The sequence below is a fragment of the Scyliorhinus torazame genome, chromosome 10 (genome assembly GCF_047496885.1).
Source record: "Scyliorhinus torazame isolate Kashiwa2021f chromosome 10, sScyTor2.1, whole genome shotgun sequence".
Lineage (NCBI taxonomy): Eukaryota > Metazoa > Chordata > Chondrichthyes > Carcharhiniformes > Scyliorhinidae > Scyliorhinus > Scyliorhinus torazame.
Window position 1 is genome coordinate 134028342 of NC_092716.1, and position 22087 is coordinate 134050428.

General features: G+C 50.2%; 1 protein-coding gene across 2 annotated transcripts in view; it reads right to left on the reverse strand.

Annotated features, from left to right (window-relative positions):
* Nucleotides 1–22087, reverse strand: part of LOC140430941 (zinc transporter ZIP13-like) — a 56986-nt gene that overhangs the window by 22510 nt on the left and 12389 nt on the right. For both annotated transcript variants that reach the window (XM_072518772.1, XM_072518771.1), the window contains exons 3-4: nt 13223–13336; nt 5591–5712 (exon numbers count right to left, since the gene is read on the reverse strand). In XM_072518772.1, the coding sequence (XP_072374873.1) occupies nt 5591–5712; nt 13223–13336 (236 nt within the window). The remainder of the gene's footprint in view (nt 1–5590; nt 5713–13222; nt 13337–22087) is intronic.

A 22087-nucleotide genomic window follows, 5' to 3' on the forward strand; every position in this document is an offset into this window, starting at 1 on the left:
GGCCAAGAAGCGTGCAGGATTCAATCGGGCCAAGGCGGTCCTCCACGGGAAGGGGGTGAAGTTCAGGCTGCTACATCCGGTGAGGCTGTGGGTCACATACCAGGACCGACACCGTTATTTTGATACGCCGGAGGAGGCGTGGACTTTCATCAAGAATGAGAAGTTGGACTCGAGTTAATGGATTGCAGTATGTTATGGGGGTTGTTGGTGAGGGGGATGGGGCGGTATTTGGGCGGGGTTTTCCCACGTTTTCTTGTGTCTTTGTGGCCCTCGGGGATTTGGGTGAGGTCGCAGTTGAGAGGAGCTGCGTCACAGGGGGTGGGGTCGGCCCAGGCAGGGAGCGCGGTTTTTCCCGCGAAATGGTGGGGGCGGTACCTGAAGCGGGGGACGGTACTATGTTCGATGTCCGTATTGGTTCATATGGGGTGTTGGGGGGAGGGGGGGGACTTTCTCTACCCCACTTAGGTTGGGGGGGGGGGGGCTGGAGATTTGGATGGGGAATCCACAGGGTGATTGGAGGTAGAGGCGGGAGCGGCCGGGGTCAGCATGAGTCAGCTGACTTACGGGAGTGCAATGGGGGGGGGGAGCAGTGGTTTGGGGGGAGCAGGGGTTTGGGGGAGGTGGACTGGGTTCCTGCTGTGCTGACTGAGGGGGAATTGATGGTAAGAGGGAGAGTCGGGGCGGGGAGCCTCCACCTGGGGGGCTGGAGGGTGCGGGAGGCGCGGGCACGTGGCTGGCCTAAAAAAGGAGATGGGGGGTTGGGTGGGTAGCCCCCCGATCCGGTTGATCACGTGGAACGCGAGAGGCTTGAATGGGCCGGTCAAGAGGGCCCGGGTGTTTGCGCACTTAAAGGGGCTAAAGGCAAACGTAGCCATGCTACAGGAAACACACCTGAAGATCGCGGATCAAACCAGGCTGAGGAAGGGATGGGTGGGACAGGTTTTTCACTCAGGGCTGGATGCGAAGAACAGGGGGGGGTCGCAATCTTGGTGAGTAAGCGGGTGGCATTTGAGGCGGTGGGTATTGTGGCAGATAAGGGGGGTCGTTATGCTATGGTGTGTGGCAGGCTGCAGGGGGCCCGGGTGGTGCTAGCGAATGTGTATGCTCCGAACTGGGGCGATGCAGGGTTCATGAAGCGGATGCTGAGCCGGATTCCGGATCTGGAGTCATGTAGTTTGGTAATGGGGGGGGGGGGGGGACTTTAATACGGTCCTGGACCCGACAATGGATCGGTCTAGGTCGAGGTTGTGTAAGAGGCCGGCAGAGGGAGAGGATGGAGAGGGAGAGGTTGGTGGGGGAGATACTGAGGGTGGATCGGAGGTATGCGGAATCCCCCGAGGAGGGGTTGTAATGGAGTTTGACTTGCTAACCACGGGGAAGGCTGAGGCCCAGTCGAAGAGGGTACAGGGAGCAGTGTATGAGTATGGGGAGAAGGCAAGTCGGATGCTGGCGCATCAGCTGCGGATGAGGGGGGCGGCTAGGGAGATTGGGGGAATGAGAGATGGGGGGGGGGGGGGTAACATGGTGCTGAGCTCGACTAAGATAAACGAGGTCTTAAGGACTTTTATGGTAAATTATATGAGTCAGAAACCCCGGAAGGAGGGGAGGGGATGAGGCAGTTCCTGGACCAACTGAGGTTTCCAAAGGTGGAGGAAGGGCGGGTAGAGGGATTGGGGGCCCCGATTGAGATGGAGGAACTAATTAAGGGGTTGGGGAGTATGCAGGCGGGCAAGGCCCCGGGGCCGGATGGGTTTTCCGTCGAGTTCTATTGGAAATTCCCGGAGCTGTTGGGCGCGTTGCTGTTGAGAACTTTTAACGAGGCTAAGGAAAAGGGACTGCTTCCCCCGACGATGTCGCAGGCTCTGATCTCGCTTATCCTCAAGCGTGATAAGGACCCCCTGCAATGCAGCTCCTATAGGCCGATTTCGCTCCTTAGTGTGGATGCCAAGCTGTTGGCCAAGATCTTGGCCACTAGGATGGAGGACTGTGCCCCGAGAGTGATTTATGAGGATCAGACGGGGTTTATGAAGGGCAGGCAGCTGAATACGAATGTGCGGAGGCTTCTTAATGTCATCATGATGCCCTCAGAGGGTGGGGATGCAGAAGTGGTAGCGGCAATGGACGCGGAGAAAGCCTTTGACCGGGTGGAGTGGGAGTACCTGTGGTAGGTGTTAGGCAGATTTGGGTTTGGGGAATTCATAGGGTGGGTCAAATTGTTGTATCAGGCCCCGGTAGCGAGTGTTTCGACGAACCGGCGGCGGTTGGGGTACTTTAGACTATATCGTGGAACAAGACAGGGGTGCCCCTTGTCCCCCCCTGCTGTTGGCCAGCGGCTCAATCGCCAGGGCAATGGCGTTGAGGGAGTCCAGAAGCTGGAGAGGGTTGGTTCGGGGGGGGGGGGGGGGGGGGGGGGGGGGGTGCACTGTGTTTCAGTGTATGCGGATGACCTGCTTCTGTACATTGCGGATCCGGTGGAGGGGATGGGGGAGGTCATGCAGATACTTAGGGATTTAGGAGACTTCTCGGGATACAAGCTAAACGTGGGAAAAGGCAAGCTTTTTGTGGTGCATGCGAGGGGCCAGGAAAAGAGGTTGGGACAGCTACCGATCAAGTTGGTGGAGAGGAGCTTTCGGTACTTGGGCATCCAGGTGGCCAAGAGCTGGGGGGGTCTTGCACAAGCTCAATTTAGTGTCGCTGGTGGATCAGATGGAGGGGGACTTTAGGAGGTGGGACATGCCACTCTCCCTGGCGGGTAGGGTGCAGTCCGTAAAGATGTCGGTCCTCCCTAGGTTCTTGTTTGTCTTCCAGTGCCTGCCCATTTTCATCCCCAAGTCCTTTTTCAAGCGGGTAAATAGGAGTATTACGGGATTTGTGTGGGCAAATAAGACCCCGGGGTTAAGAGACTGTTTTTGGAGCTCAGCTGGGTGGGTGTTTTGCGCTGCCGAACTTGTGCATCTATTACTGGGCAGCGAATGTGTCTATGATTCGAAAATGGGTAATGGAGGGAGAGGGGGCAGCGTGGAAGCGGCGTCCTGTACAGATACTAGCCTGGGGGCACTGGTGACGGCACCGTTGCCGCTTCCACCGAAACGGTATACCACGAGCCCGGTGGTCGCGGCGACACTGAAGATTTGGGGGCAGTGGAGATGGCATAGGGGGGGAAGTAGGGGCCTCCGTCTGGACCCCGATATGGAACAACCACAGGTTTGTTCCAGGTAGGATAGACGGTGGGTTCCAAAGCTGGCACAGGGCGGGAATCAAAAGGATGGGGGACTTGTTTATCGATGGGACTTTTGCCAGTCTGAGGGTGCTTGAGAAATTTGGGTTGCCCCCAGGGAACACTTTTAGGTACATGCAGGTTCGGGCATTTGTGAAAAAGCAGGTGGGGGAATTCCCGCTGCTACTGGTCCGGATGATACAGGACAGGGTGGTCTCGGGCATGTGGGTGGGGGATGGCAAGGTATCGGACATATACCAGGAGCTGCAGGAGTTGGAGGAGGCCTCGGTGGAAGAGCTGAAGGGCAAGTGGGAGGAGGAGCTGGATGAGGGCCTGTGGGCCGACGCCCTGGGCAGGGTCAATTCCTCTTCATCTTGCGCCAGGCTGAGCCTGATTCAGTTTAAGGTGGTGCACCGGGCGCATATGGCAGAGGCGAGAATGAGTAAGTTCTTTGGGGTAGAGGACAGGTGTGCGAGATGTTCAGGGAGCCCAGCAAACTATGCCCATATGTTTTGGACATGCCCGGCACTTACGGAATTTTGGAAGGGCTTTGCAAAGGCTATGTCCAAGGACTTGGACACTCGGGTAAAACCGAGCTGGGGGATAGCGATATTTGGGGTATCGGATGATCCGGGAGTGCAGGAGTCGAAAGAGACCGGAGTTTTAGCCTTTGCCTCCTTGGTAGCCTGGAGAAGGCTCTTGTTAATGTGGAGGGACGCGAAACCTCCAAGCGTAGAGGCTTGGGTCAATGACATGGCGGGGTTTCCCAGGTTGGAGAAGATAAAGTTTGCCTTGCGAGGGTCGGGTTCTCCAGGTGGTGGCAACCGTTCCTTGACTTTCTCGCGGAACGTTAGATGGAGGTCCCACCTTGTTTTGTTTTGTTTGTTAAATTGTTAATTTGTTAGAGGGTTAAGTTGTTTTTGTTGGCATATTGTTTTGTTCTCTTTGCATTATATTTTCTTTCGTAGCGGTTTGTAAAAATTTTTTTTTTTTTTTTTTAAAGGAGCATCATTACTGGCTCTGTGGAACTTCAACAGCTACTTGCATTTCAGTCCATAAATCCCACAAAATAAACAACATCACTAGCAAGGGTTTCTAGCTTAGCAGCTCAGTCGGACAGCATTGTTAAAACAGAATGAATCAGCAAGAAATCAGGCTCAGAAAATTGGGGACTTTCTCAAAAGAAATTCAGAGAGGAGGCAAGCAACCACAGCAAAATATTCCAAAATCAATCAATTCAGCCACTTGTGCAAGACTCAACTCATCATTCTCCATTTGCACTGTTAAAGGTACAATTCTGGTATAAAAACAATTTATAGTAGAAGCAGACAGATCTGGAAGATCCAACATTCATCTCTGGTGAAATGAAATGAAAATTGCTTATTGTCACAAGTAGGCTTCAATGAAGTTACTGTGAAAAGCCCCTAGTCGCCACATTCCGGCGCCTGTTCGGGGAGGCTGGTACGGTATGTGCTGAACTTGCCAATATGTCAATATTAGTGAGCTAACAGGAATCAATATCCATGAATGAAATCAGCCAGGGTCCTGAAAACTGACAGGACAGGCCTCTGCTGGAAAGCAAGTTGAAAATATTTTTTGAAGTTAGTGCGCCTGTGTGTGTGTGACTGATTGTGGTGGGGAGACTGGGGAAGGCATAAGGGTGAGAAACGGGATAGACCATAGGTATAGAAGCAGAAGTAAACCGTTTGGTCCATTGAGTCTGCTCTGCCAATCAATGAGGTAGGAGAGGACATATAGGACTTTACTACATAGAATAATCAAGGCATTGTATTTTTTTAAAAGGGAAATTGAATCCATAATTGTGTTGAAGCAGAGGATGAGACAGGACAGAGGGAGAAATTAGGGCAATGGTATGAATTTTGATTTGGCCCTGACAAAGTGTTGGGCCAGGCACTTTGTCAAACATTTGTGTGCTGAGAATTTCTATAAATCTGCTGACAAAAATCGGCGATATGCTTTGTATCGAATAGCCACTTAGATACGACCCTGTAGATTGTCAACTTCTGTGGCACTGTATTATAGCAGAGGTCACTGCCTCCAAGAGAAAGACACATCCATTTTGTTCTTGTAGAGTAGGAAAGGCTTGGAAGCAACAGCTAAAATTATTGCCTGTCAAGCTAAAGTTCCTCAACTTGCCTGCTCTTCCTCAAACTCCCTCCTCTGCATCACTAACTAACACAAACTACTTCCTGTATTCTCTGTATCAAATGATAAGAATTTATAAGCGCTGTGGAAGGAGGTTAATTGCTGGTAAGGTGTGGAAGGGACTGGTTTACTGAATCAATTTTTTCTTTGGTGTTTTGCAGGTAGTTATTTTGTATCTCTACTTTGTATGCTACTGGATTAACTTACTTTATGATATTCTGTATCCTCATCTTTATCTGGGAATACTTTCTCCAAAATGAAGAATGCAAGCAATCCGACAATTACCCACAAGCCCAACTTCCTCTGTTGTTTACGACTGTGACTTCCATCTACACAAACAGAAAATGGTTAGAGACACAGAGAAGAAGTGGGACTGACAAACTCAACCAAGCAAGAATCAGTTGACAAACAGATTGCATCAGGTGCATTTTTACTTCCTCAGGTTCAAATGTGTAACTTTGAACCTGGTTTGAGACCTCAAGCACTTTTTTAAAAAATATTCATCTTCAGGATATGGGCAACCCTGGTAAGGCTGGCACTGATTGCCTTTCCCTAGTTAGCCTGAAAGGGTCATCGGTCACCCTCTGTCATTTTTTGATACACTGGGCAGCTTGTTGAGCTACAGGACAGCCAAGACTGTCTCACATTGCTGAGGGCCTGAGCCACATGTAGGCCCGGCCAGATGATTATGCCAGGTTATCTTCCCTGAAAGGATGAACCAGCTGGGTTCAAGACAAACCTGGAACCTTATGGTCATTTACCATTCGACATACATGTTTTCATACTGAAATCACAGAGTCTTAAAGCATAGAGGAAGAGGAGCATTTGGCCCATCTCCTTGAATGCGCTAACCAGTTAGTTCCACTACCTGCTCTTTTGCCACAATGCTGCAATTTTCCTTTTCAAATATCTATCCAATTCCCTTTTGAAAGTTACAATGTAATTTGCTTCCATCACCTTTTCAGGCACTTTATTTCAAATCATAACTCAATGCATATAAAGAAAAAAGAAAAATACTGCTAATGTTGGAAATCACAAATAAAAACAGAAAATGTTTGATAAACTCAACAGTTCTAGCAGCATATGGCGAGAGAAATAGAGTCAATGTTTCAAATCTAAATGACCCTTCTATAAAACTGAAGCAAGCTCGAAAGGTACAGAATTATACAGTTGGAAAGGGGCGGAGGAGGTGGGGCAGAATAGAAGACCAGGGATAGGTCAGGGCGAAGGAGAAATGGTCAAATTTGCCCCGACATCAAAGGGGAGTATTAATGGTGCCATTAAGGAATGAAGAATGCTAATGGTGGCAAAGGGTGAGGTAGCAGAACGTGTTCATGGGAGCAACTGAGCAGCCGGGAATAGGTGGCAAATAGGGGGAGGGGTGGGGTTGTGTAGTGGCAGGCAGGGAGCTGAAAAACAACAGTCAAACTACAAAAGTGTGAGTGGGTATGGGGGATGGTGGCAGGGATGGTTTAAGATTCAGGCGGTTGTTCACGATCTAAAGTTGTTGAACTCAGTGTTGACTCCAGAAGCCTGCCGCCTAATTGGAAGATGAGGTGTTGTTCTTCCAGTTTACATTAAGCATCACTGGAACATTGCAGCAGGCCAAGGAAGGGCAGGAGAGCAAGGTGCTGAGTTGAAATGGCAAACAGTCAGAAAGTTGAAAAACAAGGACAACAAACTACAAAAGTGTGTGTGTGGGTAAAGGGGGTGGGGAGGGATTGTTTAAGATGGAGGCAATCGTTTACTGTCTAAAGTTGTTGAACTCAATGTTGACTCCAGAAGGCTGTAATGTGCCTAATTGGAAGATGAGATGTTGTTCTTCCAGTTTGCATTGGATATCACTGGGGCACTGCAGCAAGCCAAAAGGATGAGCATGTGGGCACGAGAGCAAGGTGCTGAGTCAAAATGGCAAGTGACAGGAAGGTTGGGGTAATGCTTGTGGATTGGACAAAGATGTTCCACGAAGTGATCACCCAATCTGAGTTAAGTCTCACCAATGTAGAGGGGATGGCGAATACAGTGAACCAAATTGAAGGAGAAACAGGTAAAATGCTGCTTCACCTGAAAGGAGTGTTTGGCCCTTGGACAGTGAGGAGGTAAAGGGACAGGTATTGCACCTTTTGTGATTACAAGGAAAGGTGCCATGGTAAGGGGATGAAGGATTGAGGGCGATGGAGGGATGGACCAGGGTGTCAGGGAGGGAGTGGTCCTTGTGTAATGCTGGAGGGTGGTGAGGGGAAGATGCATTTAGTGGCGGAAATGGCGGAGGATGATCCTTTGAATGTGGAGGCTAGAGGGGTGACAAGAGGGACCGTCATGGTTCTGGCAGGGAGAGGAAGGGGTGACGGCAGAAGTGCAGGAGATGGATCAGACACGGTCGAGTGTCCTGTCGGGGAACCTAGGTTGAGGAAAAAGGCAGACATGTCAGAAACACTGTTTTAGAAGATGGTATCATCAGAACAGTTGCAGCAGAGGTGGAGAAACAAGGAGAATGGGATGGACTCCTTACAGGGAGAGGGGTGTGAGGAGCTGTAATCGAGATAACTGTGGGAGTCGGTGGGTTTGTAAAGAATTTTGGTGGTCAGTTTATAGTCAGAGATGGAGACTGAGAGGTCAAGGAAGGGAAGTGGCAGAGTTAGACCATGTGAAGGTGATAGAGGGGTGGAAAGTGGAAGCAAAATCTGTCTTTCAAGTTTCAATGGGGAACATGTAGTGACACTGATATAGTCATCAGTGTAATGGAGGAAGAACTGTGAGAGAGGGCCTGAGTGATACTGGAACAAGGACATTCCCCACAAAAAGGCAGGCCCATCCAGGTATCCATAGCCACCCTTTTTATCTGCAGGAAGCAAAACAAGTTTCAGGAGAAATTATTTAGTGACGGAACAAGTTCAGCCAGGCAGAGGAGAGTAATGCTGGATGGGGGTTATTTGAGCTACCGCTAAAGGAAGAAGCGGAAAGCCGAGACCCTCCTGATGGGGGCTGGAGGTGTAGAGAAACTGGACGTCCTTAGCGAGGAATAGGCGGTTAGGACCAGGAAACTAAACAGCGTTTCTGACATCGCTGCCTTTTTCCTCAACCGAGTCCAATGTATCTCCTGCACCTCTGTCTTTCCCCTCCCTCCCAGAACCATGACAGGGTCCCTCTTGTCACCCCTCTAGCCTCCACATTCAAAGGATCAACTCCGTCATTTCCACCATCTCCAGCATAATGCCTCCACTAAATAAATCTTCCCCTTAAAACAAGAACAGATAATACTGGACAATCTCAGCAGGTCTGATAGCATCTGTGGAAAGAAAAGGGAGCTAACGTTTTGAGTCTGGATGACTATTTGATAAAGCTAGAGAGAACTGGAAATGGTGTCAGATTTATATACTGTAGTGGGGGAGGCGTGGAGCGGTGGGGATGGATAGGGTGCCAGCGATAGGTTGAGATTGACAAAGATGTCAAGGACAGAAGACAAAAGGACTGTAAATGGGGTGATTAAGGCTAAGAAGGGTGCTGATGAAGAGATTAGAAGTTTAAATGTGTCAACGGGCAACTAGGAACAGTTGGCAATACACTTATGGCCTCACCTCAATGGATTTCAGGCTCAACATAATGCTGAACTCTTCTTCAGCCGCCTTCGTCTCCATGCTCACTACTTTGGGCAGTGGCCCTCCCCGGTTCAACAGATCCTTTTACCCACCTTCAGCATTCTCCCACCACCTGGACCCCTCCCTCCGGCTGCTTACCTACTCTTGATCTTTTCATTCAGAACTGTCGGTCTGACAGTGACCGTCTCAATTTCTCTGCTTCTCTCACCCACTCTAATCTGTTGCCTTCTGAAATGGCTGCACTCCGCTCTCTCATGTTCAACCCTGACTTTGTCATCAAACCCGCCAAGGGTGGTGCTGTTGTTGACCTCTACCTCACAGAGCTGAACACCAACTCTCAAGACATTTCCTCCTACCTCCCCCTGGACCATGACCCCAGCCCTGAGCATCAGGACTGTCACTGACCTCATCTCCTCTGAAGATCTTCCCTCCACAGCTTCCTACCGCAATCTTCCAAATCCCGGTCAGCCCGCTTCTACCTCCTCCACAAAATTCATAAACATGACTGTTCCGGCAGGCCCATCCAGTCAGCCTGATCCTGCCCCACTGAATTCATTTCTTCCCATCTTAACCCTACACTCTCTCCTCTTGTCCAGTTCCTTCCCACCTACATTCATGATTCCTCCAATGCCCTACATCATATCAACAACTTCCAGTTCCCCAATCCTAACCGCCTCCTCTTTACCATGCATGTCCAATCCCTCTATACCTCCATCCCCCACAGGATGGTCTGAGGGCTCTCCGCTTCTTCCTCGAACAGAGGCCTGAACAATCCCCATCCATCAACACTCTTAGTCTGGCTGAACTTGGTGTCTCACTCAACAATCCTCCTTTAACATGTCTCATTTCCTACAAACCAACGATGTGGCTATGGGTACCCGCATGGGTCCCAGTTTTGCCTGTCTCTTTATGGGTATGAGGAAATTCCTTGTTCCAGTTCTACTCCGGCCCCATCGCACGACCCTTTTATTGATACATCGATGGCTGTTTCATGTTCCTGTCTGGACCTGGAAAAATGTTGCTTTCAATTTCCATCCCTCTATCACCATCTCCAATGGTCCATCTCCAACACTTCCCTTCCCTTCCTTGACTTTTCTATTTCAATTTCTGGGGATAGACTGCCCACTAATATTCATTACAAACCCACTGACTGCCACAGCTACCTCAACTACAGCTCTTCACACCCCTTATCCTGTAAGGACTCCATCCCATTCGCCCAGTCAGTTCCTTCGCCTCCATCACATCTGTTCTGATGATGCCACTTTCCAAAACGGTTCTGCTGGCATGTCTTCATTTTTTCTTACAACACCAGGTTAAAGTCCAACAGGTTTATTTGGAATCACAAGCTTTTGGAGAGCAGCTCCTTCATCATGCGAGTGAAGAGGTACATTACACAAATAAACCTGTTGGACTTTAACCTGGTGTTGCAAGACTTCTTACTGTGCCCACCCCAGCATCTCCACATCATCATTCCTTAATGGCACCATTAATACTCTCCTTTATCTTATGTCAGGACAAATTTGTCCATTTCTCCTTTGCCCTGACCTATCCCTGGTCTTCTGTTCTGCCCCACCTCTCCGCCCCCTGTTCAACTATATAATTCTGCACATTTCTACCTTCAATTCTGTAGAAGGATCATTTAGATCTGAAATGTTAACTGAGTTTCTCTCTCCACAGATGTTGTCTGACCTGCTGTGTTTATCCAGCATTTTCTGTTTATACATTAAAATATACTCCATTTGTAATTTGTCACCCGGTTCTTTTGCCAATTTTCTTAAATTTGTGTCCCTCAGTAATTAACCCTTCTGCCAGTGGAAACAGTTTCTCCCTATCCACTTTATCAAAGCCTTTCATCATTTTGAGCATCTGTGTTAAATCTGATTGTATTCCTCTTTACGTTGAGAACAATATGGGCTTATCAAGTCATTTTAATTTAACTGAAGTTCCTCATTTCTAACACTTTTCTAGCTCTTTTTCCTTTGCCAGCTGAGGCCTTCATGTTTTTCCTAACATTAGTGATTTAGAAAGGTTTAGCTTAATGTTCTTGCACTTTATGCCTCGACTTATAAAGACCAGGATCCTAGAGTGTTTTTCTAAAATAAAGTCTTACCCTCTTGCCCTGCCACAAAGAGCCATGTAGAAAAATCAATAGCTTCCGTTTCTGCACCCCATCAAAATGAGTTGCAGCTTTAATACTAATCCCCGGGGACCACCACTGCATATTTCCATCTAGTCTTATAAACGACTATTCACCAACGCACTCAACTTTCTGTCACTTAGCTGCTACTGCCCACTAAGTGCCACATGCTTTCCCCACCGATATCAGGCTAACTTGTGTATAGCTACTGGGCTTATTCTGCCCCCCTTTTCAAAATGGGGGGGGGGGGGTCACATGGAAATCAATTTAAGATTTTTCCAGGGAAGTCCAACTCCTCTTCACGAACGATGGGCGCAATTCTCCCATCGGGAGACTAAGTCCCGACGGCGGAGTGAAAACCGGAGTGTTTCACTCCGGTGTCGGAGGCCGCTCCCAGCCACCTATTCTCCCACCCCCGGGGGGCTAGGCGCGGCTCCGCGTCATTTACGCCCGCCAGTCCTTGGCGCCACGGAAATAACGCGGCGCTGACGTCATCCGCGCATGCACAGGTTGGCCGGCGCCAACCCGCGCATGCGCGGTTGCCGTCCTCCCCGCAAGATGATCATAGAATTCATAGAATTTACAGTGCAGAAGGAGGCCATTCGGCCCATCGAGTCTGCACCGGCTCTTGGAAAGAGCACCCTACCCAAGGTCAACACCTCCACCCTATCCCCATAACCCAGTAATCCCACCCAACACTAAGGGCAATTTTGGACACGAAGTGCAACTTATCATGGCCAATCCACCTAACCTGCACATCTTTGGACTGTGGGAGGAAACCGGAGCACCCGGAGGAAACCCACGCACACACGGGGAGGATGTGCAGACTCCGCAGACAGTGACCCAAGCCGGAATCGAACCTGGGACCCTGGAGCTGTGAAGCAATTGTGCTATCCACAACGCTACCGTGCTGCCCATAAGATGTCGGATGGATCTTGCGGGGTGGCGGAGGAACGGAGGTCCTCCTTTAGAGAGGCCGGCCCGCCGATCGGTGGGCACCGATAGAACATAGAACATGACAGCGCAGTACAGGCCCTTCGGCCCTCGATGTTGCGCCGACCTGTGAAACCACTCTAAAGCCCATCTACACTATTCCCTTATCGTCCATATGTCTATCCAATGACCATTTGAATGCCCTTAGTGTTGGCAAGTCCACTACTGTTGCAGGCAGGGCATTCCACGCCCTTACTACTCTCTGAGTAAAGAACCTACCTCTGACATCTGTCCTATATCTATCTCTCCTCAATTTAAAGCTATGTCCCCTCGTGCTAGACATCACCATCCAAGGAAAAAGGCTCTCACTGTCCACCCTATCTAATCCTCTGATCATCTTGTATGCCTCAATTAAGTCACCTCTTAACCTTCTTCTCTCTAACGAAAACAGCCTCAAGTCCCTCAGCCTTTCCTCATAAGATCTTCCCTCCATACCAGGCAACATTCTGGTAAATCTCCTCTGCACCCTTTCCAATGCTTCCACATCCTTCCTATAATGCTGCAACCAGAATTGCACGCAATACTCCAAATGCGGCAGCACCAGTTTTGTATAGCTGCAACGTGACCTCATGGCTCTGAAACTCAATCCCTCTACCAATAAAAGCTAACACACCATACGCCTTCTCAACAAGGCGGGCCAGACCCCTTTTGAGGCATCCCCCGGTGCAGGAACCCCCCTCCCCCCCACTGGCTGCCCCCCCCCCCCCAGCATTCCCGCGCTGTTCCCGCCGGCAGCGACCAGGTGCGGACGGCGTCGGCAGGAACCTGTCGTGTTGGGCAGGCCGCTCGGCCCGTTACAAACGGCAAGCGGCAATTCTCACAGCAGCCAGCCGTGATTCTCGCCGCACCGGTTTTGGGGGGGGGGGGGGGGAGAATCGCGTGCGGGTGCCAGGGCGGTGCGGCGGGACTCGCGCGGCGCCCGGGCGATTCTCCCGCCCGGCGTGTGGGGGTGGAGAATTCCGCCCCATATCCTCTGGATCCCCCCTCCCCGCCCCCCCAATAAGATGAGCTCATCAACTTCATTGTTGAGGAGTTTCTCTACTGCTATTTTGGGCAGCCCTGATGTTACAACAATACAAGTTGTGGGGTCCATCTCCATCTATTTCTTACCTGGGTTACTATTACAGGTGTAGGCCCATGCCTCAGGCAACAGGTGCAGAAAGACATCTCCTAGCAGTCCACCAATAGCAAAACTCAACAACCGTTTCAAACGTTGGGACCCATCTACAATGATAGAAATAGAAAAACATAGAAGTCAAGCTCGGTCCATCAACAACACAAAAGGCAACTATGAATTCACTGAAATGTTTGTATCATTATGTTGGTCAGTACCTGAACGTGAATGCACCTATTAATAACTGACTGGGGCGTGGCAGTAATGACCACTGGATAGCGGAAAGATGGGTCAATGATCTAACTAGACAGCTTTCAGTCAGGCTGAATCCTATATCACTACAACCAGAAAATCCTTATGGATTAAGATTTGGAGTTCTCTGGAGAGTTTCCGATTTCATTGCTTGATTAAGGTGGACAACTGTTCTCTCAACAGCACGGCAACACCACATCTCAGTTAATTTCTCATCTTGTTCAGTTTACAAAACAGCAATGTCCAGCCTCTGGATTCTTTGAGAGCAGTGTCCAGTGATTCCCCTTCCAAGGAAACATTTAACTTCCATTCACTGTCTTTTCACAATGGTATGACTCCAGTCCGCAGTTCAATGTGTAAAATATCAACAGCACATTTGTCATCTTGCAGGGATTTCAACTGATCAACATCTTCTTCCCCACGTCAATGTCCATCACCCCATGCCCACATAGGGTACAAACTGCTAACTGCGTTTGAGAACTCTCACTGGGCCTCCTGGTTATAAATAATTTTCCTTGCCCACTTCACACTCCCAAGAGGTCAGTCAGTCATGCAGGTTCAAGATTTACAACCACGTGCTTGTTTTGTACATGATTGACAGAATTCTGACAAGGCAGCTAGCACATTACTACTCAGTCACCAAATAGGAAGCTCCTAAATTGGCAGTGCTTAGTTCTCCACGCCAATGCCAGTTGAGGCAGGGTAAAAGTCTTCAGCTCACAGTTCCAGCAACACTATATTACCTTGAGTAACTATTTCAGGAAATTAAGTTAAATGGAGTCCAACTGCAGGGTGGATGTGGAGAGGATGTTTCCTCTTGAGGGAGAATCTAGGACTGGGGGGTCACTCTTTAAAAATAAAGACCATCACCAGCCGATCCCAGGAACAACTGAACGATCCAGTCAATCAGGCTTGTTTACCAGACACAGCGGCACCCAACCTCCTTATTTGGAAAGCCTACATGCTCCTAACACCTAGACATGGCCGGTGAGTGCACACCCCAAAATCGATGTGCTCCTGATTGGACTTGATTTTATTGCACTTTCTCTCTGTGTCTGCGTGGGTTTCTTCCGGATGCTCCGGTTTCCTCCCACAGTCCAAGAATTTGCAGGTTAGGTGGATTGGATACTCTTTTGAAGTCAACCAAATACAAGAAAGGAAACCAACTTGGCGACAAAGCAAAAAAAGGCACTGCCCGAATGTAACAAAGATCAATGGAAACTTAAAAACATCAAATGAGTGTGTAATTAAAGGGGGAAATAAAGCACTTCAAACCCTGCTGTGGTCACCGGGCATGGAAGGCTTTGATGGTGCCTATGGCATAGCATACTCCCTTTCTATGGGCCCCGGTCGCGAATATAACCGTGGAAGAGGAGCAGACAGTTTGGTCAGACGGCCCCGCGGTCAACCACTGCCTGCACCTATAAATGAAGAGCTTCGCCAGGCCCAGGAGCAGATTCACGAGGAGGCCCTCCACCTTTTCCGCCCCTCTCCACACCAGGTGCCCGTAGATCAGGAGCGTGGGGCTGAAGAGCAAACAAAACTTCAACAAAAGATTTTTGAGTAAACTAAAAAGGGAGTGCAGCCTATAACATGTAACACAGACATGGTCCACGGACTCCACAAGGCCGAAAAAATGGCAGGCTTCTTGGGAGTCAGTGAACCGGTGCAACTGGTGATTGTACGGCACTGCTGCATGCAACACCCTCCACCCCCATGTCCCCAAAATTGAGGGGGCGACTCCTCCATAGAGGGACCTCCAGAGGGGACCTCTGCCGCTGGACAGCAACAAGGCACATAATGGTGTGTCTGGGCGACGGGCAAGGACAAGGAGGTGAAAGGTGTGCAACAGCAGCCCGTGCAGGAAACCCCTCCAATGCAGTGCGAAAAGGAACAGAGGGCATTTTGGTAAGGTGGCTAGGATTGTGGGGCACCAGGCCCCGAGGGAGGATTTGGGGCTTGGGACCAATGTGGAATTCTGTCCGAGCAGTGGTTCGCTCAGACCGGATACCACCGCACACCTGCGCATGCCATTGGGCCCGTGCACGACCGATTAGAGGCTCTGATGGCATCAGCGCGAGCCGGATGTCCACCGCCGTGCATTGTGCTAACTTGTGGGGTGTCATCCAGCCCACTCCTCCCCCACCCAGCACGACCCGATCCCGGTCACCCCGGCAGCCACAGCCACTCCTCCGCAAGCCACTGGAAATGGTATTGGTGGAGTTGCGGATTCCTGAGTAGCGGCTCCCTGATGACAGCCCTCACTCCTGATGGGCAGGCGGGCGGGGGGGGGGAGAGAGGAGAGAGAGAGAGAGAGAGAGAGAGAGAGAGAGAGAGAGAGAGAGAGAGAGAGAGAGAGAGAGAGAGAGAGAGAGAGAGAGTGCTGCGGCAAGAAGCGACCATCTCCAGACTTTGAGAATATCCTGGTAAAAGACGGGCAGTGCCTGCTGGAGGTAACGAAGACTCTGCTGATCTATGAACAGGAGCTGCACGTCATAATTCAGGCCGTGCACCTGGCGGAAGAAATGCATCGCCAGGGCACACCATCGTGGAGGGGGCTCAACGTAAAGTTATCGCTGCAGGGTCTGAACGTGGACGGTTGCCACCTGGATGCTAAGGCACACCAGTGCCTACGCGGGCGACTCAGAACCTCAGCAGAGACCCAGTGCAGTCTCTTGTCCCAGAAAAACTCTACAAGCATTCTCTGGAGCGTTGTGGCAAAATCAGGGGGAGGGGTCAAAGTGATAACATGGAGGCTATCAACTGCCTTATGACGAGAACTCTACCCCTGTAAAGCCAGCACTCTGAGCAGTCCTGTCCAGCATCTCAAGCGAGCGGTGACCTTGGCCTCCAGCTTGTGCCAGTTAGCCGGCCAGGATTCCTTGACCGGACAAAGACCGGCTGCCAAGTAGAGAATGCTGGTCTTGCTGCAGGTGAAAGGCCGGAACTCCTCTGGGAGGGGGGGTCCAAATGCCACGGACCGACCTGGAGTCTGGAACACTTGGTCCAATTGATCCTGGCAGAGGATGCGGCGGAGTACACAGCCTGGCACACTTGCATTTGCTGCAGGTCAGCAGAGTCGGTGGCAAGGTCGGTGAACATGAGAAGCACGTCACCAGTGTTAGCTGAGAGGTCCACCTCAGTGCCCAGCTTATGCAAACAATCCAGACAACCTCCTCCGCTGGAGGCACAGGAAAGGCTCCATGCAAATGGAATAGAGTTGGCCAGACAAGGGGCAGCCCTGTCGCACTACTGTCCCAAAATGAAGGGGCGCGGCCAGGGACCCGTTAACTTTAACGAGACAATTTGTGGCAGTGTACAGAACTTGGATCCAGGTGACGAAATACATCCCGAATCCGAATGATTGCTGAATCCTGAATAAATATTGTGATCCACCCTGTCGAACGCCTTTATCATAGAATTTACAGTGCAGAAAGAGGCCATTCGGCCCATCGAGTCTGCACCGGCTCTTGGGAGAGCATCCTACCCAAGGTCACACCTCCACCCTATCCCCATAACCCAGTAACCTCACCCAACACTAAGGGCAATTTTGGACACTAAGGGCAATTTATCATGGCCAATCCACCCAACCTGCACATCTTTGGACTGTGGGAGGAAACCGGAGCACCCGGAGGAAACCCACGCACACACGGGGAGGATGTGCAGACTCCGCACAGACAGTGACCCAAGCCGGAATTGAACCTGGGACCCTGGAGCTGTGAAGCAATTGTGCTATCCACAATGCTACCGTGCTGCCCCGCTCCTGATTAAGAGACAGGAAGGCGCTTGAAACACCAGCCCTCTGGGAATGATGGACCAGGTCCCAGACCAGATGGATATTGTTGTAGATTGTTCGTCCTGGGACAGTGTAGGACTGGGTGGATCATGTGGTCCAGCACAGCACCAATGCACAAACTCATCACCTTGGCGAAGACCCTTTAGTGCGTGCTGAGGAGGGAAACCAGTCGCCGGTTTTTAAAGTGGCATAGATCCTCCCTCTTTGGCAGCAGGGTAATGGTGGTCCTGCATCACAAGAGGGCCATCTCCCCAGTTCAATACTTTCCCCAAGATCCAGCGAAGTAGCTTCCCAGGGCATCTCCGAACGCCCTGAAGAATTCCACAGTCAGCCCACCTTGCCCTGGGATTTTGTCCCTGAAAAGGGTGTCGAGGGCACCCCATCTTGCCCTGGGGTTTTGCCCCTGGAAAGGATGTCGAGGACACCGGTCAGCTCCTCCAGGCTTATAGGGGCATCAAGCCTCCCGGCACCCTCGGGCCCACCTGCGGAAGATCCTCCCACAAAACTCTGCAAAGATCCTGGAGGATCTTTGCTGGATGGATCCGAGGAGAAGAGCGCTGTAGAAGCTTTGAGTTTGTGCCTGACATCCTCCGGATCCAAGACAAGGGACTCGTCTTTGGCAAGCACCTTAAGGAGCTTCTGACGGACCTCATGCGCTTTTTCCAGCGAGCAGACAGGGGAGCCGCAGTCTATGTCCATGAGGATCTGGGTCCGCAACCTCACGGATGCACCGTGGAACCAGACCAGTTTCAGGTCCCGCAGCGCGCCCTTCTTCTCTCTGTACACCAGCCACAGGGCCAGGTCCTCATTGGGCTGACTAAGACGTGAGAGTTAAGCACCTCCTTCTCCAACTCCTTGACCCTGATTTCCACCTCTATGCCGATCCACTCGCATATTCCTGACAGAATGCACGCCAAGTCTTGCCCAAGTCCCACCATAGCCTAAAGGAGGGGAAGCGTCCATGCTTCCTTCTCCAGCCGGTCCAGATGTGACAATACGAGCCCAGGAAGCGCTCGTCCTTCAGCAGCAGCTCATTAAAGTGGCAGTACGCGGACTGCAACTGAGCGCAAGACAGAGGGAGACCCGCTCATACCAGACGGTGGTCCAAGCACGGCATTTGCTGCACAGATGCTGTCAGGACACGGAGCAGGTACACCCTTGAAATGTAAAGGCGGTCGATTCTGGACGCTCCGACCCCAGGCCTCATGGAGCCGAAGACGCAGGAGTCAGGATGGAGAGTCCGCCAGATGTCCACCAAGTCAAAGAACCCGACCAGGTTCTTTAAATTCACCACTGCACAAGAGCCGCACTGGGTACAGAGGCAGTCCTTTGTCCTGAGGGTGCAATTAAAATCCCCCTTCCCAGGACAATGCACTCACCCACGGTGATGGTGCCACGATGAGTGGACACTTGCTCGAAGGAAGTCGCCTGCTGCTGGCCAGCATGGGGAGGCAGGCATTCATAAAGTGAAGTACTTCGTCCACCTCGCATCAGGTACAGTAACCGGCCTGGCACTGGCTCCTTGACCCTCCTCCCCCCTCAAATCTCCGGCTGAAGATGTGGGACACAATCGCCAACCTGCCTAAATGTGAGATCAAGTGGCTCACGTAGACACCCCCCCCCTCACTGCTCCCCTCCAGGTGTCACGTGGCTTCGTCTCCCAGAGCGATGTGGATTTCTTGCAGGAAGCATCCTGGGACTACACACCGATGGAATGCAGGCGCTCGTTTGCAAGTTCTTCAGCCCAGAAGGGGCTCAGCAAACACACTGTCTACCCGATCCCCACCTGATGGACAAGCACACCTAATAGAATGAGAAAAAGGCTTTGTCCTCTCTGAAAAGCATTTGTTGATAGGAGGACGGGGCCGAACAGATCCTTCAGCCCGGGAGGGGTCCAGCAAATAAGCAGTCCAGAGGGCTCCGCTCCCACCCTGGTGTCAAAAGTTGTTCTCTTCTCCTTCTCTCCTCGGTGGGGGGGCCTAGGTAAGATGCTCTTTCAGAGGATCGGTGCAGACCCGATGGGCCAAATGGCCTCCTTCAGCATTGTCAGGATTCTATGCATCTCAACCAGGAATTCCCTCTTTCCGCAACTCCTTTAGTTTCATTTTAGTTTCAAGAGATATCGCACAAAAACTTTTTTTAAAGCAAGTACATCAGGAAACCAAGGGTCTAGTGAGAGGGCAGAATTGAAGGGAACCAGGGGCAGCACAGTGGCTAGCACTGCTGCCTCACGGCACCAAGGACCCGGGTTCAATCCCAGCCCCGGGCCACTATCTGTGTGGAGTTTGCACATTCTCCCCGTGTCTGGGTAGGTTCATCCCCACAACTCAAAAAAGGTGTGCAGGGTAGGTGAATTGGCCATGTTAAATTGCCCTGCAATTGGAAAAAAAGAACTGGGTACTCTAAATCTAAAAAAAGAAAAAGAATTGAAGGGAACCTGTATTAGTAAGAAAATAGTGCTGAGGAAATTAATGGGGTGAAAAGTTTATTTTAAAAAATTTTTTAAAAATAAATTCAGAGAACCCAATTCATTTTTTCCAATTAAGGGGCAATTTAGCATGGCCAGTCCACCTAGCCTGCACATCTTTGGGTTGTGGGGGCGAAACCCACACAAACACGGGGAGAATGTGCAAACTCCACATGGACAGTGACCCAGAGCCGGGATCGAACCTGGGACCTCGGCACCGTGAGGCAGCAGGGCTAACCCACTGCACCACCGTGCTGCCCTATGGGCTACATTCAAGAGTATTACAGGAAGTGATCCTGGGAATAGTGGATGCATTGAACAAAGAACAATACAGCACAGCAACAGGCCCTTCGGCCCTCCAAGCCTGTACCAGTCATGATACCACCCTTGGGCAAAGCCCTGCGTGCATGGGTTTCCTCCGGGTGCCCCAATTTCCTTCCACATGTCCCGAAAGATGTGCTGTGAGGTAATTTGGACATTCTGAATTCTCCCTCTGTGTACCCGAACAGGCGCCGGCATGTGGCGATTAGGAGCTTTTCACAGTAACTTCATTGCAGTGTTAATGTAAGCCAACTTGTGACAATAATAAAGATTATTATTAAAGAACAAAACAGCACAAGAATGGTGGTCATCCTCCAAAATTCTATAGACTCTGGAATGGTTCCTCCAGATTGGAGGGTGGCAACTGTAACAATTCTATTGAAAAAGGGAGAGAGAAAAAAAGGGAGAATTACAGTCCAGTTAGCCTGACATAAGTAGTGGGGAAGATGCTAGGATCTATTACAAAAGATGTGATAACAGAACATTTGGAAAGCATGAAACACAAATCACGCTTAACAAATCTACTGGAGTTTTCTGAGGATGTAATGAGTGCAATAGATAAGGGACAACCAGTGGTGTATTTGGACTTTCAGAAGGCTTTTGATAAGGTCCCTCATAAGAGGTTAGTGGGCAAAATTAAAGCACATAGGATAGGGGGTAATGTATTGGCATGGATCGAGAATTAGTTCATAGAAAGGAAACAGAGCGTGGGAATAAATGGATCTTTTTCTGAGTGGCAGGCAGTGACTAGTGAGGTGCCACAGGGATCAGTGCTTGGGCCCCAGCTGTTCATGATATATATAAATGGCCTGGATGAGGGAACCAAATGTAACATATCCAAGTTTGCTGACAGCACAAAACTGGGCGGAATTGTGAGTTGTGAGGAGGGTACGAGAAGGCCTCAAGGCAATTTAGACAAGTTAAGTGAGAGGGCAAACACATGGCAGATGCAGTACAACGTGGTTAAATGTGAAGTTATACATTTTAGTATGATAAGCAGAAAGGAAGATTAATATTTTAATGGTGAATGGTAAAAGATGTGGCTGCAAGGGGATCAGGGCTGGGATCTAAGTATACAAGGATATGTGTCCTATCGAAAGGACAGGCAGATGGGCAAAGGGGGCAGGGTTGCATTGTTAGTAAGGAATGAAGTTAAATCGATAGCAAGGAGCAATATGGGATCAGAAGGCATAGAATCTCTGTGGGTATAGGTGAGGAATCACAATGGTAAAATTACCCTGATGGGAGTTATGTACAGGCCCCCGAGCAGTAGTCAGGATGTGGGGCAGAAAATGAATCAGAAGATAGAAAAGGCATATAAAAAAAAAGGTAATATTATAATAATCATGGGGGACTTCAATATGCAGGTTGGGACTGGGAAAATCAGGTTGGTAGTGGATCCCAAGAAAAGGAATTTGTGGAATGCCTGAGAGATGTTTTTTGGAGCAGCTTGTGACAGAGCCTACTAAGGAACAGGCAGTTTTGGATTTGGTGATGTGTAATGAGGCAGACTTGATTAGGGAACTTAAGGTGAAGGAACCCTGAGGGAACAGTGACCACAATGTGATAGAATTTACCCTGTAGTATGATTTGGAGAAGCTGGAATCGAATGTAACGATATTACAATTAAATAAGGGTAACTACAAAGACATGAGGGAGGAGCTGGCCAGAGTTGATTGGAGAAGGAGCCTAGCAGGGTAGACAGTGGAACAGCAATGGCAGGAGTTTTGGGGGGTTATTTGGGAGACACAACAGAAATTCATCCCAAGGAGGAGGAAACATGCTAAGGGGAGGACGAGGCATCCATGGCTGATGAGGTAAGTCAAGGACATCTCAGTCTCTGCTGTTAAAGAAAGACAAGGACACAACAGTGTGAGAGTCATATCGGCACATATCGTCACTGAATGTAGTCGCCAAGATTCTGGCAAGGTACAGGCGGCAATGTTGGAGGGGTGTCTCATGAAGGTGATAGGGGGAGACCAGACAGGGTTCGTGAAAGGAAGGGAAATTTAGCACGATCAATCC